General features: G+C 45.4%; 2 protein-coding genes across 4 annotated transcripts; one reads left to right on the top strand and one right to left on the bottom strand.

The window, feature by feature from the left end:
- Positions 1–3,755: 3,755 nt before the first annotated feature.
- On the top strand, positions 3,756–5,191 carry LOC123144407 (transmembrane protein 258). Of its 2 annotated transcripts, XM_044563534.1 has the most exons (4): positions 3,756–3,946; positions 4,027–4,121; positions 4,739–4,817; positions 4,912–5,191. In XM_044563534.1, exons 1-4 carry the CDS (start codon positions 3,944–3,946, stop codon positions 4,957–4,959), a joined length of 225 nt encoding a protein of 74 aa, XP_044419469.1. In that variant the 5' UTR covers positions 3,756–3,943; the 3' UTR covers positions 4,960–5,191. The 2 variants fall into 2 exon arrangements, with proteins under 2 accessions (XP_044419469.1, XP_044419468.1); XM_044563533.1 differs by having other exon boundaries at positions 3,819–4,121.
- A 239-nt stretch (positions 5,192–5,430) lies between these two features.
- Positions 5,431–12,812, bottom strand: LOC123144405 (uncharacterized). Of its 2 annotated transcripts, none has more exons than XM_044563531.1 (7): positions 12,594–12,812; positions 8,727–11,185; positions 8,056–8,466; positions 7,156–7,231; positions 6,946–7,049; positions 6,413–6,837; positions 5,431–6,237 (listed from the first exon to the last, which is right to left on the bottom strand). In XM_044563531.1, exons 2-7 carry the CDS (start codon positions 11,110–11,112, stop codon positions 5,605–5,607), a joined length of 4,035 nt encoding a protein of 1,344 aa, XP_044419466.1. In that variant the 5' UTR covers positions 11,113–11,185; positions 12,594–12,812; the 3' UTR covers positions 5,431–5,604. The 2 variants fall into 2 exon arrangements, with proteins under 2 accessions (XP_044419466.1, XP_044419467.1); XM_044563532.1 differs by lacking the exon at positions 12,594–12,812 and adding an exon at positions 12,353–12,563.
- Between the last annotated feature and the right edge of the window lie 1,652 nt (positions 12,813–14,464).

The raw sequence follows: 14,464 nt of genomic DNA, 5'->3' as shown, positions 1-14,464 counted from the left end.
TGAAGTATTCATGCTGTTATTTTATCATTCTTGGGTGTTTTACAATCATTTTATAGCAACTTTATATCATTTTTTGGACTAACCTATTGACCCAGTGCCCAGTGCCAGTTGCTGTTTTTTGCTTGTTTTTTACATCGCAGGAAATCAATATCAAACGGAGTCCAAACACCACGAAACTTTTTGGAGATTTTTTTGGATCAGAAGGAACCCAATGGGCCAGAGCTGCACCTGGGGGGTGCCCCGAGGGGGACACAACCCACCAGGGCGCGCCAAGGCCCCCTGGCGCGCCCAGGTGGGTTGTGCCCACCTCGGTGGCCTCCCGCACCCCCTCTTTGCACTATAAATTCCCAAATATTCCAAAACCCTTCGGGGTTAACCTATATCAGAAGTTCCGACACCGCAGGCCTTTGTAGCCACCGAAAACCAATCTAGGCCCTTTCCGGCACCCTGCCGGAGGGGGGAATCATCACCAGTGGCTATCTTCATCATCCCGGCGACCACCATGATGAGGAGGGAGTAGTCCACCCTCGGGGCTGAGGGTTTGCACCAGTAGATATGTGCTTAATCTCTCTCTCTCTCTCTCTCTCTCTCTCTCTCTCGTGTTCTTGAGATGTCACGATCTTTATGTATCGTAGACTTTGTTAATATAGCCGGATCATATGGTGTTTTCCCCTCTCTATCTTGTTGTGATGAATTGAGTTTTTCCCTTTGAGATTTCGTTGTTATCGGGTTGAATAATTTGATGGATTTGAAAACACTTGATATATGTCTTGCAATTGAATACTCGTGGTGACAATGGGGTATCGTATTGATTCACTTGATATATGTTTTGGCACTCAACTCGCGGATTCCCGAGGTGACATTGGGATAATCTATGCATAGGGGTTAATGCACGTTCTTGTCTTTGTTTCTCCGGTAGAAATCTTGGGGCACTCTTTGAAGTTCTTTGTGTTGGATTGAGTATTATGAATATGAATTTGCTTTGGTGTTATTTTAGTACGAACTCTAGGATAGATTGAACGGAAAGAATAGATTTGTGTTATTTTAGTACGAACTCTTGAATAGATCGAACAGAAAGAATAGCTTTGAGGTGGTTTCGTACCCTACAAACAATTTATTCTTATGTTCTCCGCTAGATAGGAACTTTGGAATGATTCTTCATCGCACTTTGAGGGGTGGTTATATGATCCAATTATATTAGCACTGTTGGGAGATTGCACTAGCTAAAGTACGGACCCTGGGCCTCATCTTCAAGCATTGCAATACCCTTTTTGTGCCCGTTTATTATTTGCTACCTTGCTGTTTTCGTTTATTTAGATTATAAAAATATATTTCTACCATCCATATTACATTTTTATCACCATCTTTTCGCCGAACTAGTGCACCTGTACAATTTGCCATTGTATTGGGTGTGTTAGGGACACAAGAGATTTCTTGTATTTGGTTGCAGGGTCGTTTGAGAGAGACCATCTTCATCCTACACTTCTCACGGATTGATAAATTTTAGGTCATCCACTTGAGAGAAAATTGCTACTGTCATACAAAACTCTGCGCTTGGAGGCCCAACACGTGTCTACAAGAATAAAGTTGCGTAGTAGACATCAGGCCCAAAGTGACAAGCATTAAGCATGGCAAAGTCATAGCAACATCAATCTCAGAACATAGTGGATACTAGGGATCAAGCCTAACAAAACTAACTAGATTACATGATGAATCTCATCCAACTCCTCACCGACCAGCGAGCCTACGAAGAAATTACTCACTCCCGGTGGGGAGCACCATGGAATTGGCGATGGAGAAGGGTTGGTGACGACGAAGAACGAAGATCCCCCTCTCTGAAGCCCCAAACGGACTCCAGATCTGGCCTCCCGATGAAGAACAGGAGGTGACGGCGGCTCCGTCTCGTGGACCGTGATAATTCTTTCTCCCTGATTTTTTCTGGAAAAATAGGATTTTATAGCGTCGATTTCAGGGACTGCGGGGCCACCAGGTGGGGACAACCCACTTGGGCATGCCTGGGGGCTTAGGCGCGCCCTGGTGGGTTGTGCCCGCCCAGGTGCCCCCCTCAGGTGGCTCTTGGCTCCAGAAATCTCTTTATTGATATAAAAAATCCTCGCAAAGTTTCGTTCCATTCCAAGAATTTTTATTTTTGCACAAAAACAACACCATGATAGTTCTGCTGAAAACAGCGTCAGTCCGGGGTTAGTTTCATTCAAATCATGCAAATTAGAGTCCAAAACAAGAGGAAAAGCGTTAGGAAAAGTAGATACGTTGGAGACGTATCACACCACATCTTTTTTTCTTTGTTTCTTCTTCCTCTCACTGCTTTCTTCCTCGGATCTTATGCACCGTAGGGTGAGGTCATCAGCACCAATGGCGTGACCTCCTGCTGCTTTTGCAAGTAGCTCCTCCCCCAGTGCTGCAAGCATCTCCTCCCCCACGCACCTCAAAATGGCATTTTTCCCCTGGCACCTTCTCCTTCTCCATGCAGCGCCCTCCCCTGCCATGGTTACCGCACGAGGACGCGCAGCATGGCAGTGAGCTGCATCCTACAAGACGGTGGACAACCTCGACACGTACAGGGATGCTGGAATCAGCATGCGGTTTTGCTACAACCGGCAAATCCAGAGCTGGAAAAAGCATGTAGTTTTGCTTCATCGTCTAAGTGTTTTCTGCGGTGGCGGCGACGGGCGTCCTCATTTGTTGCAACCAACAAAGGCAAAAGCTTCTACCGGCGAGATTTTCTGCTACCACGGCGACCGGCGGAAGTAGGGATCGGGAGGCGGTTTGCAGCAAACGATCTGTTCCGAGCGAAGCCTGAGCTAGAACCAGCTTTGTGTTTTGCTACAACCGGCAAAACAAGAGCTGGAGCCCATAACCGTTCTTGCTGCATCTCAGTGTTTTTCTAAGACGACGACGACGAGCCCACGATTTGTTGCAACCAGCAAAGGCAAAAGCTTCTACCGGAGAGCTTTTTTGCTACCACAGCGACCGCAGAAGTAGCGATCGGGAGTTTTTTTTCCAGCAAAACGATTTGTTCCGGGGGAAGCCAGGGCTGGAACTAGCATTTGGGTTTGCTGCAACTGGCAAATTCAGAGCTGGAACTAGCATGTGAGTTTGTTGCATTTGTTTGGAGTGTTTTCTGAGTTGGCGACGGCGGACATCCTCATTTAATTTGTTACAACCGACAATGCTAAAAGCTTCTACCGACGTGATTTTTTGCTACGATGGAACGACGCCCGAGAATGGTGACCATGACGAATTTTGATGGTCAGGATGGGCTGCAATGGCGACGGGGGATGCCATGGGGCGGCTGGATGCGGCGGCCACCAACGCAGGGACAGCGAGCGCCCGAACTGTAACGGGGGACGAGCACAAGGTGCTGCGACCAAGGGGATGATGATGCGCTGCACTGCGAAGTCTTGCTGGAGATGCGAGGTGCTGGTCCGCAGTGGGTTGACCGGGGCGGGGGCCGCTGGGAGAGAGGGACAACTCCGAGGACCCTCAACACGGCGCGGGAAGAGGGGCGGCCACCATGGGGGCCTATGAGTGGAGGAGGACGGGAGTTGCAGAGCGGGGGAAGGAAGAAAGATGACCTGGATAGATGAGGATCCAATGGTACGGTGTAGGCCAATCGGACGGCTAGGGTGCGATCGGCCGGAACTTTCGGCCGGCGCGCCGGCGCCTATCGGTCGCCTTCTCGATGGTGCTCATAAATGTAAGTTACTTGTGCGTGTATACGCATACAAGTGTCTGTGTATTCTTTCATTTGTGAGAAAGAAAAATTAAGACGTAGCGGTGCTTAACCATGGACTAGCCCCGGGAGCGAGCCGGCACATGCGTTTGCAATTGCACACCGGCCACTCCAAGTGTGCCTGACCTGAGGACAGGGACCCCGCTTCGCGAGGAGAGGAGATCACAAGGTTCAGACTTCAGATCCGGAATGGTAAGCTTCCCCGCCTCAAATCTCTTCTAGGGCTTTGCTTCCACTCCCCTGACTCGGGAGATACCGTGGGCGAGATGCAGGCGTCGATCTCGAGCCCGCTGCCGGTGGCCTGGTACCCCGCGCTGGCCGTCCTCACGGTCGCCGTCGGCCTCATGCTCACTGCCTCCTTCTTCATGTACGTGAGCAGCCAACCCCTACCTCTCCTCTTCTTCTCCCCTCCGCTCCGCTCGTGCTTGATTTGGGTACTTGGATGTGAATTGTTCAGTGACCCAGTGGTGATTGGTTCTCGAGTCGTCGACCAAGTAGAGCCGCTTATTGGCTGTGTGCTGCGATAACCTGTAGGATGTAGCACACTACTATCGGATCTACTCCTAGAAAACACGAACATATTACAGGGGCACTAGTCACAACTACACATTTGACACTTGCATTCTATAAGTTGCACAGTTAGTGTTCAGTGCAGATGCATCAATTCTCTGTTGTTTGGTACATGTGCTTGTGGTGCTCGCGCCTACTAGGGACAATTTGCTATTGAACCTCAGGGAAAATTTATGTCCTGGCTAGTTCTAACCCCGGGTTCTCTCTTTTTATCGACGTTTCACAACTCGATTTGCGAGTGGGTCATTGGGTATATGTTTGCATTTCCTTGATTGTGAGGCGAAGCAACTTCCTTCTTTGTTCATGTTGAGTTACAGAGGGCCGTTCATAGATATGGTTATATATTCATAGATTAGTCCGTTGAGAAAAGACTACCCACCATTTTGTTGATTCTTCCATCTTTCTGTATGCCAGTTATGAAGCGACTGTATCCACGCGCAGCCGAAGCTTAGCCAAGGAGCTCACCACCGCAGCTGTTGCTTCCGTTTTTCTGGTGAGCCCACTAAAATGCTGATTGTTTCATCAGTTCGTATGTGGAATCAGAGCTGGTTGACATATTTACGAAATTTGCTTTGTTTGTTTCACAGGGTTTTGGATCTCTTTTCGTTCTCCTCGCAAGTGGTGTTTTTGTCTGACAAGGGACTTGCAGCCTATACCTACATGGACATCCAAGAATTTCTCTAGGGGAAAGGACATCAAAGATTGAAAATTCGTGTTTACATGTAGTCCTGTGTTTTGAGGTTTATTTCAGTTAACCCTCGCTTCTCATGTTACATGACATATTACTGTTATAATACAAATACAAAACAGAAAGATTGATGTGCCTGTAGTTATTGCCTGCAAACTGAAGCAAGTTAACTTTTATCAGTTTCGTACTGGTACTAACACCAGATTCATTCAGTGGAAGAACATTCTTTGATATTATAGGTGACCTACACATTCACACCCAAACCTTACTTGCTATAATGTAATCTGGTCCAAAGTTCAATCCAAGCCTGACCTGCATTATTTGTCCTGGCTTAAGGATTCTGTAACCTGTGTGCATAACGTTGCTCACTAGCAGCATATGTGCACCAACACAATGTAATAATAGTAAACAACAGATGAACCAACAAAACATTTCAAACAACTATTTGCACCACATTCAATTCAGTTTCAAACCACCATGACATAATACCGGAGAACTCAACAAGTTTCAATCCCACAAGACGATTCGCCAACGATAGAAAAAAAAGAAGTCTAGATAGCCATCTGTGCACAATATCCAACTACGGAATTGCTCACAAGAGGTCAGCGACGTCGGAGGGTAACTCTGCCAACTGAGTACTGCAGAACCTTTGGATGTCAGACAGGACACGCTCATCAGCACGAGCAACGAAGCTGATAGCGACACCAGTCCCTCCAGGCTGTCCACTTCGTCGAACATGACGAAGGTATTGTACTGGTTGTGTTGGCAGATCATAGTTGATGACAACAGGGACCTGCAATGCGTCGGCGCCACGAAGGTCGGTGGTGACGAGGACACGAGATGATCCCGACCGGAGATCCTGGACGGCAACATCTCTGGCGTGCTGGTCCATACCACCATGGCTTGCCGAGACGGTGTACCCCCTGCCACTGATCTTTTCGGCCAGTGACTCAACCTTCCGACGTGCGTTGACAAAGATGATGTTTTGCGTGACCGCCATGGTGTCAAAAAGATCACATAATTTTTCAAACTTCAACTCTTCATCCTCAGCTTTAACATGGAACTGCTTAACACTAAAACCCTCCAATTCTTCATCTTTCGGCACTATGATCTTCATAGGCTTATTCATGCACTTCCGGCAAAGTTCGAGAGCTTCATTGGACATGGTGGCAGAGAATACAGCAAACTGGATTTTGGCTGGGAGAAGCTGGATAATATCATAGATCTGCAAGAAAGATGAATGGTCACAAGTTACGAAAATAGACGCCACAAAGAATTGCCTGAGATTAACAGGATCTATTTTTATCGTTTCAAATTAAATAGAACAAGCAATACGAGGGAAGTTTTGCAACCATTGTAATCACTATACAACGGAGCTGGTATGATGATGCAAAACCAACCTGGTTCTTCAAACCTCCTGCGAGTATTTCATCTGCTTCATCCAAGACAAACATTCTGACGTTATCTGGACAGAGCGCTCGTGTTCTCAGCATGTCCAGAGCGCGGCTAGGAGTAGCGACAATAACCTGGGTGCTGCTGGACAAAATTTGCTTGTGCTCACGAACACTAGTTCCTCCAAGACAAGCATGAGCTTTGACACCTAGCCACTGACCAAGTGCTCCAATAACTTTCTCGGTCTCCTGTGCCAAGTCACGCGTTGGCACAAGAACCAAAGCTTGGCATTCCGTGGATCCATAATCGAGTCGCTGGAGAACTCCACAGGCAAGTGTCACAGTTGTTCCAGACAGTGACTGCTGGATAACATCCAGACCCTTGCACAATGGGACAATTCCTCGTTGATGGACTAAAGAAGGCTTCTCCAGGCCTTCAAACAAAATCTCATTAAGACTTCACTATAATACAGGTCGAGTCAAGAAATAATTGTATACGCAAATAAGCATCTCAACATAGTAACAGATAAACTAGGAATTACCATATGCATATATTCCTTTCAGCAGATTTTCTTGAAGACCCATCTCAACGAAACTGTCATAGATTTCATTGTATGTGTTGAACTCCTCGTAAAATTGAGTTAGCCTATACCATGTCATGTTGGAAGTAATCAAATATCCATAAATATAAATGAAACAGTAAGACAAGAAAGAGAAACAAACAGACAGAAGTAAAATATCAGATCACATACCGCGTAGTCATCTTAGAAACAGGCTGCTTTCCATCAAACCAAGCTCCTTCTGGTGTCGTTCCAGCCATGTCAACACCTTCAGAAACAGTGCAAACAAAGTACATATTAGAAAAATATTTTCTAACCCAAACTTCAATAAAGCAGCGATGTTTCCCCTGTTCCATCAGGAACATTGCCGAACTTTTACAGCAAAAGGGTTTGGAACTAAGCTCCTATTTTACTTTTTACACACAACCATACCAAAACCAATGTTTTCGAAAAGCATCAATGCACTGGATCAGAAGTTAATCAGTACTTGCTCCGTAAAGAAATATAAGAGTGTTTAGATCACTAAAGTAGTGATTTAAACGCTCTTATATTTCTTTACAGAGGGAGTATATAAAATGGTTGAAGACAATAAAATGAAGTATTCAATAATCAAACTCTTCTAGTTTCTAAACAGGTATTTTGTCCATCAGGGTAATGTTTCCTCCACAAATTAGTAGAGCAGTTACTGTTTTCCACATAACTCATCTCACATCTCCCTAGTTGTTTTTGTATTTCATCTGTTCTAACCTTCTTTTGTTCAAGTTCATATTCTTATCCTATGTAAGCTTTTTTGTAAAGCAGTAATGTGAGATGTTTACCTTATGTTCATGTAAATGCATGCCCCACCACAATTGGTAAGGCTGTCATCTTGCACACTCTACAGTCCATGTTTTGGTGTACACCCCTTTTCTTATATTCCCAATTGTGCCACTCAAAAATTGAAAATCAGTTTGCTTTTCATTTTCTATAGAGACTGGTGGTCAAACGCCAATAGGGTGTTTTTCCTTCTAACTTGTGATAAAAGACTTGGTTAAGAAAAGGTTTGAAGGTATACAAGTATAACAATTTTATGCACATAGGATGTTGACTCACCTTTTGTCTGAGTTACTCTAAGCATGCATGCTGAACTTCCCTTGATAGATTGTGCTCCTTCAGCTCCCACAGTCTTTGCTGCTGTTTCTGCCATTTTCATTTCTTTCTCGTGTTCCTTTTCCAATAAACTTTCTGAGTCCAACATATTGCATGTTGAGGTTGCAATCCTTGTGGCGTGACTGCTGCTCCCTGGGTTTATTCCTTTGTTCAGTTCCTTTGAAGCAACTTGCCCCCCTGTGGATCCTTTTTGCTTGGGATCACTTCCCTCGTACATAGTTTTTATAGGTGGCTTCTGTAAACCTTCATGGGCACTGTCAGAACTGATGTTAGCACACAAAGTGGAACCTTCTGTCGATTTTTTTTGCTTCCGATCTCTTCTTGTGTACACATTTTTTATAGATGGCTTGTGACCTTCATGGGCAGATCAGAAATGATTTCAGCAAACAAAGTGTCAACCGATTGTTATTGTGCCAAGAAAATTCACAACATACATCATATTTTTAATTATCTTTTTCAAGAACTGAGAATTCGTTTATTTCCATTTACGAAAACAATTTTAGCCCGTGCTCTTGTAAGTATTTTGCTTTTAATTTGATTTGGAAAGGAGTTTATCATAACATATTTGATAAATATAGCACAGCAAAGTTCACAAATGTGCAGTTTTCACTGACCTCTGAAGACCTCTTCAATCAAGCTTGTCGAAGTTGAACTTCCACTTATGGATTGCCCACCTTCAGCTTTTGGAACGTCTTCTGTAGCTCTCTCCGAGTTCGTTCTGGTATCCACTATAGCACTTGCATTGTTTTCTTTGATCTCTCCATTAGTTCTTAACTCTTCAGTGAACTTCGACACTTGCAGCGATGTAGCCATGTCTTCTGTAGCTTTTGTAATGTCTTCTGTAGCTCTCTCGGAGTTCGTTCTGGTGCCCAGTATAGCACTTGCATTGTTTTCTTTGATCTCTCTATCAGTTCTTAACTCTTCAGTGAACTTCGACGCTTGCAGCAACGTAGCCATGTCTTCTATAGCTTTTGGAATGTCTTCTGTAGCTCCCTCAGAGTTCGTTCTGGTGCCCACTATAGCACTTGCATTGTTTTCTTTGATCTCTCCATCAGTTTTAAACTCTTCAGTGAACTTCGACACTTGCAGAAATGTAGCCATGTCGCAGGCCATCAGTTTCTTTTGATGTTTCTTGTCAGAACAATCTTCCAAACCCGACATATGATCACCTCTTGCCGAGCTTTCACTTGGGGATTGCCCCCCTTCTGCTGCTTTCTTCGAGTTTGTTGTGGTGGCTGCCATAGCACTTATGCTGTTTTCCTCGATCTCTTCATCAGCTCTTAACTCTGGAATGAACTTTGCTACTTCCAGCAATGTACCTGTTTCTGTGGTCTTCGGTTCTTCTTTACATTCCTTGCCTAAGCAACTTCCAAAATCCAAAGAATAATTGCCTGCGAAATCTACTCCAGTGCCCTCTAAATCCATTCCTTTATTCAGTGTTTCTAGAGGTACCTCAATACCTTCTTCTCTTATATCTGCATATTCCTTCATGACACTACCATTCCGTTCTGTGGTTTTCAGTTCTTCTTTACATTCCTTGCCTGGGCAACTTCCGAAATCCAAAGAATAATTGCCTGCGAAATCTACTCCAGTGCCCTCTAAATCCATTCCTTTATTCAGTGTTTCTGGAGGTACCTCAATACCCTCTTCTCTTATATCTGCATATTCCATCATGACGCTACCATTCCCTTCTGTGATTTTCGGTTCTTCTTTACATTCCTTGCCTGAGCAACTTCTGAAATCCAAAGAATAATTGCATGTGAAATCTACTCCAGTGCCCTCTAAATCCATTCCTTCATTCAGTGTTTCTGCAGGTACCTCAATACCTTCTTCTCTTATATCTGCATATTCCATCATGACGCTACCATTCCCTTCTGTGGTTTTCAGTTCTTCTTTACATTCCTTGCCTGAGCAACTTCTGAAATCCAAAGAATAATTGCCTGCGAAATCTACTTCAGTGCCCTCCAAATCCATTCCTTCATTCAGTGTTTCTGCAGGTACCTCAATACCTTCTTCTCTTATATCTGCATATTCCTTCATGATGTTACCATTTCGTTCTGTGGTTTTCAGTTCTTTACATTCCTTGCGTGAGCAAGTTCCAAAATCCAAAGAATAATTGCCCGCGAAATCAATTCCAGTGCCCTCTAAATCCATTCTTTTATTCGGTGTTTCTGGAGGTACCTCAATACCTTCTTCTCTTATATCTGCATATTCCTTCATGACGCTGACCTTCCGTTCTTCTACTTCCTTCCATTGCCCTTCTATCCTTCTTGCTTTGTCTTCAATCATGAACTTGACTAGTCTAGATGACCATCCAAACACAAAGTGGTAAGAGAAAGGAGCACCAACAAGACTTCCCAATGCTATCCTCAACCTAATAGGCTCCTTATCTCCGCTTTCCAAACTTTCCTCATCCACCTCAAGCAAAACTCCAACTGCAGATGCAACTTGATATAGCTCCTTCCAGTTTCTATATGCACCTGGGACCCCATAGACCAAAAGCCACTCTCTGATCAAGTCAAGTTTCTCCCCATCACCTTCATCCCACCTTGCTACAGTAAAATTCACCTCCTTTTCATCCAGAAATGTTTCTATATTGGGAGGATTTAAACAGCTTAGTAGGTCATCCTCTGAGTTGAAGGATGCTACGAAATTCTGTCTACCTTCTCTCTTTATATACCAATCATCAGTCAGCTTCCAGAACTTGTTTAGTTCAATTTTCACTGCTGCCGGGTCCAAGTTACAGGCATTAGATGTGATCAGCAGGCAGTGATAGTAGAACTTTTCATTTTCGACAACTTCCTTTGAAGGCTGAATCATGTAGAATGGAAACCTTGTAGAATGTCCAAATAGCTGGGCTGCAGTACCCAGTTTGTCTTTTATCCTGCATTGATCCAAATTGTGTGATGTCTCTTTACAAGCAAAGCACTTCTTTTTACTGGATAAAGTAGTTATTTTTTGCTCTGGCGCAGCCTTATTTTCTCGACTATTACATCCCATCGCTTGTGTTGCAACCTGTACTTCTTTGGCGCTTTCTGGTACAATGTGATGCCCTCTTGCTGTTTATATCAACCTATACAAGCGCATATCCCAAGGGAAAAAAGAGAGAAGTCAGGACCAGATCCTTTTAAAGAAATAAAGTAAGCGCATGGAACAAAAGTGTGTTTGTTAGCTAAAATTAAAAAGGAAGGATTTTATGGACACATCGAGCATCTATATAATATGGGAATATTTGCAACCGAAGTACTGAAATAATGTCTCGAATAGTGTCTTTGTTATAAATTTCAATCTATTAAGGTAAGCCGCAGTGGTCGTGGTGGTGGGCAACGAGAGGAGTATGCTGCGCAACCAAGTTCGATCCCCGGGTGTGGCGAGGGTCCGATTGCACCCTTCAGTTTTTGCTTATTGGATTAAAATCTTCTTTTGGCTCAACTAGGAAAGAAATGGAAGTTCCAGATCTCTGAAGATCTACAGGATAAATCAACATAAACAGAACCATGCACTTGAAAAAAAAAGTACTCACTCCGTTCCAAAATTCTTTTCGTTGAACTAAAACCACGACAAGTATTTTAGAACGGAGGGAGTACTTACTAAATTTAGTACTAAATTTTCTACGAAAGCCCACCGAAGATCTCAATAATACTAGAAATGATAGCATGTCAGAGACTTAATAACACCTAGAAAACATTCACGTCACCGTGAAGATACTAATTGGCACCCGAAATATGATAAAACATCACTTGAAAACATTAAATAAGACAGTGAAGACATGCCATACAATTAAATACAAAATGTTCGCTAATGCACAGCCCGAATAAATAAAACCTTATAAATCACAAAAAGAGCGGTGGAGACCGCCACCACGTGTCGACTGACCATTCAACCGGGTTAATCTACGCCGTCCAACTCCAACGGCAACAAGACCAAGTTGCCATGTGATGGTGATGGCGATGGTCCATCAACCAAACCATGAGGCCCCAGCTCTGGCTCCCAAATAAAATAGAGTAAATAAACCACGGGTAGCCATCATCAGATCAACTAATGGCCCCCCATTAGCCAAGCAATCATTGTATAGCATAGTACAGATAAGGACTGCCCTTCTCTATAAGAAGGGCTGGACTCGAGCTCGATCGTGCGCTATGGAGGTTGGGCCCCAAAAAAAACGAAATGGAAAATGAACTGATGTTGGTAGTAGGATGTGCGAGTTGTGAGCACGGCGTGCCGGTCGGTGAGGTCTGACCTAGACCGAGGGCCCTCCTGAGCCTCCGCCGCTTCGGAAGACCAACGCCAGCGCAGGATGGGGGGCGGCGGCGGGCGCCACGGTTTAGGGCGAGCTAGGGTTTTGAGGACAGGGACGGAGCTAGGGTTACAGCAGTTGAATTGGAGGCGACTCGTAGACCGTGGCAGGCTTGTGAGTCCAATTTTGGTAAGAAAAGCTAACACCTAATGCCGGGGAGGGACAAGGTTGAGCTCCGGCGTACCTCCAGAACTAGGGTGGCGGCGCACAGCGGTAGGTCGGCCGGGGATGTTGAGGGAGGCAGACAGGAAAAAATTTCGGTCTCGATTGATGTAGGGCGATCAATCCACGTCGCCGGGGACAGTGGACTAGTGATACGACGGCGGACACCGGAGCGAAAACGCCCGGTGTGCTAGTGTACTAAAAAGGCCCTCGGGATATTCTTTCATTTCGACCCTTCAGTCGGGATGTTCCTTCATTTCGACCCTTCACATGTTACTAATGTACAGCAAGGCCATATGCCCATATCTCGTTGTCAAATAAATAAACTGCTCTCTCCGCCCCGAATTATTTTGTCTTCGAATTGTCTAAATATGAATGTATCTAGACACGTTTTAGTGTTTAATACATAGTATGTAGACAAATCTAACAAAGTACAATCTTTAAGCATACACTATTGTGCCGAAGCCCCGCGTCGCTCCCCAACGGCCTGATCCGGGTGCGAAACCCTAGCCGCCACATCCCCGTACACCACCACCAACCCCTCCCTCCCTCCACCGCTGGGCAAAGCCCGCGTGGTGACGGCGGGGACGGGCCTTCCCTTTCCTCGAGTCTGGAGCAGAGCTGCGCGGGGCTGCTCATCCGGGCTGGGGAGGCGCCCGACGACACGAATGCAAGGCGACGCTGGCGCGTGTGCGGCTGTGACGCCCCCGATTTGACCGTACACTAATCATGCACGCAAATGGAGGCTGCCAGAAGCGTAGTCTTCGACAGGACTAGCTATCCCCCTTTTATTCTGGCATTCTGCAGTTCAGTCCACTGATATGCCCCTTTACACATATACCCATGCATATGTAGTGTAGCTCCTTGCTTGCGAGTACTTTGGATGAGTACTCACGGTTGCTTCTCTCCCTCTTTTCCCCCTTTTCTTTTCTATCTGGTTGTCACAACCAGATGCTGGAGTCCAGGAGCCAGACGCCACCGTCGACGACGACACCTACGACACTGGAGGTGCCTACTACTACGTGCAGCCCGCTGACGACGACCAGGAGTAGTTAGGAGGATCCCAGGCAGGAGGCCTGCGCCTCGTTCGATCTGTATCCCAGTTTGTGCTAGCCTTCTTAAGGCAAACTTGTTTAACTTATGTCTGTACTCAGATATTGTTGCTTCCGCTGACTCGTCTGTGATCGAGCACTTGTATTCGAGCCCTCAAGGCCCCTGGCTTGTATTATGATGCTTGTATGACTTATTTATGTTGTAGAGTTGTGTTGTGATATCTTCCCGTGAGTCCCTGATCTTGATCGTACACATTTGCGTGCATGATTAGTGTACGGTCAAATCGGGGGCGTCACAAGTTGGTATCAGAGCCGACTGCCTGTAGGAATCCCCCTTTCCACACTCCTTGGCCAAAGTCGAGTCTAGACATTACAAAACTTTTACTAACATGGCTGTGTGTCTTACGGGCCCACGTCGCCATTGGGTGGTACTAGGATCTTTTACTCCTCGACCTTTACTCTGGGACTCTGAACTCTCTTCTACTCGGGTTAAACGAATTTACTAACTCTAACACTAGGATCCCGTGACCGCATTCACCCCAAAGTTGGATAAGCCATAGTTGTTTCCTAGAATAGTATTTTGAACAATTCACACACTGTCATTTGACTCCTTTGAAACGTCTTTGCTTTCAGATGGAACCCACGAGGCAGGTCGTGCGCCACACGACGGCCATTGGTGCCTCGGGATCACCTGCTGTGCTAGCTGAGATGATGACCTATCTAGGTTATCGCTGGCACCCTGAGTACACCGTCTACGAGGAGTACCAGGACTTTAACCAGGAGCAGTACCGTGCCATCGTCCACCTCTACTCTCGGGAGTATGACTCCACTACTGTGCTGC

Source organism: Triticum aestivum, chromosome 6D (genome assembly GCF_018294505.1).
Source record: "Triticum aestivum cultivar Chinese Spring chromosome 6D, IWGSC CS RefSeq v2.1, whole genome shotgun sequence".
Classification (NCBI taxonomy): Eukaryota; Viridiplantae; Streptophyta; class Magnoliopsida; order Poales; family Poaceae; genus Triticum; species Triticum aestivum.
This window is presented reverse-complemented; position numbering and strand designations above follow the sequence as displayed.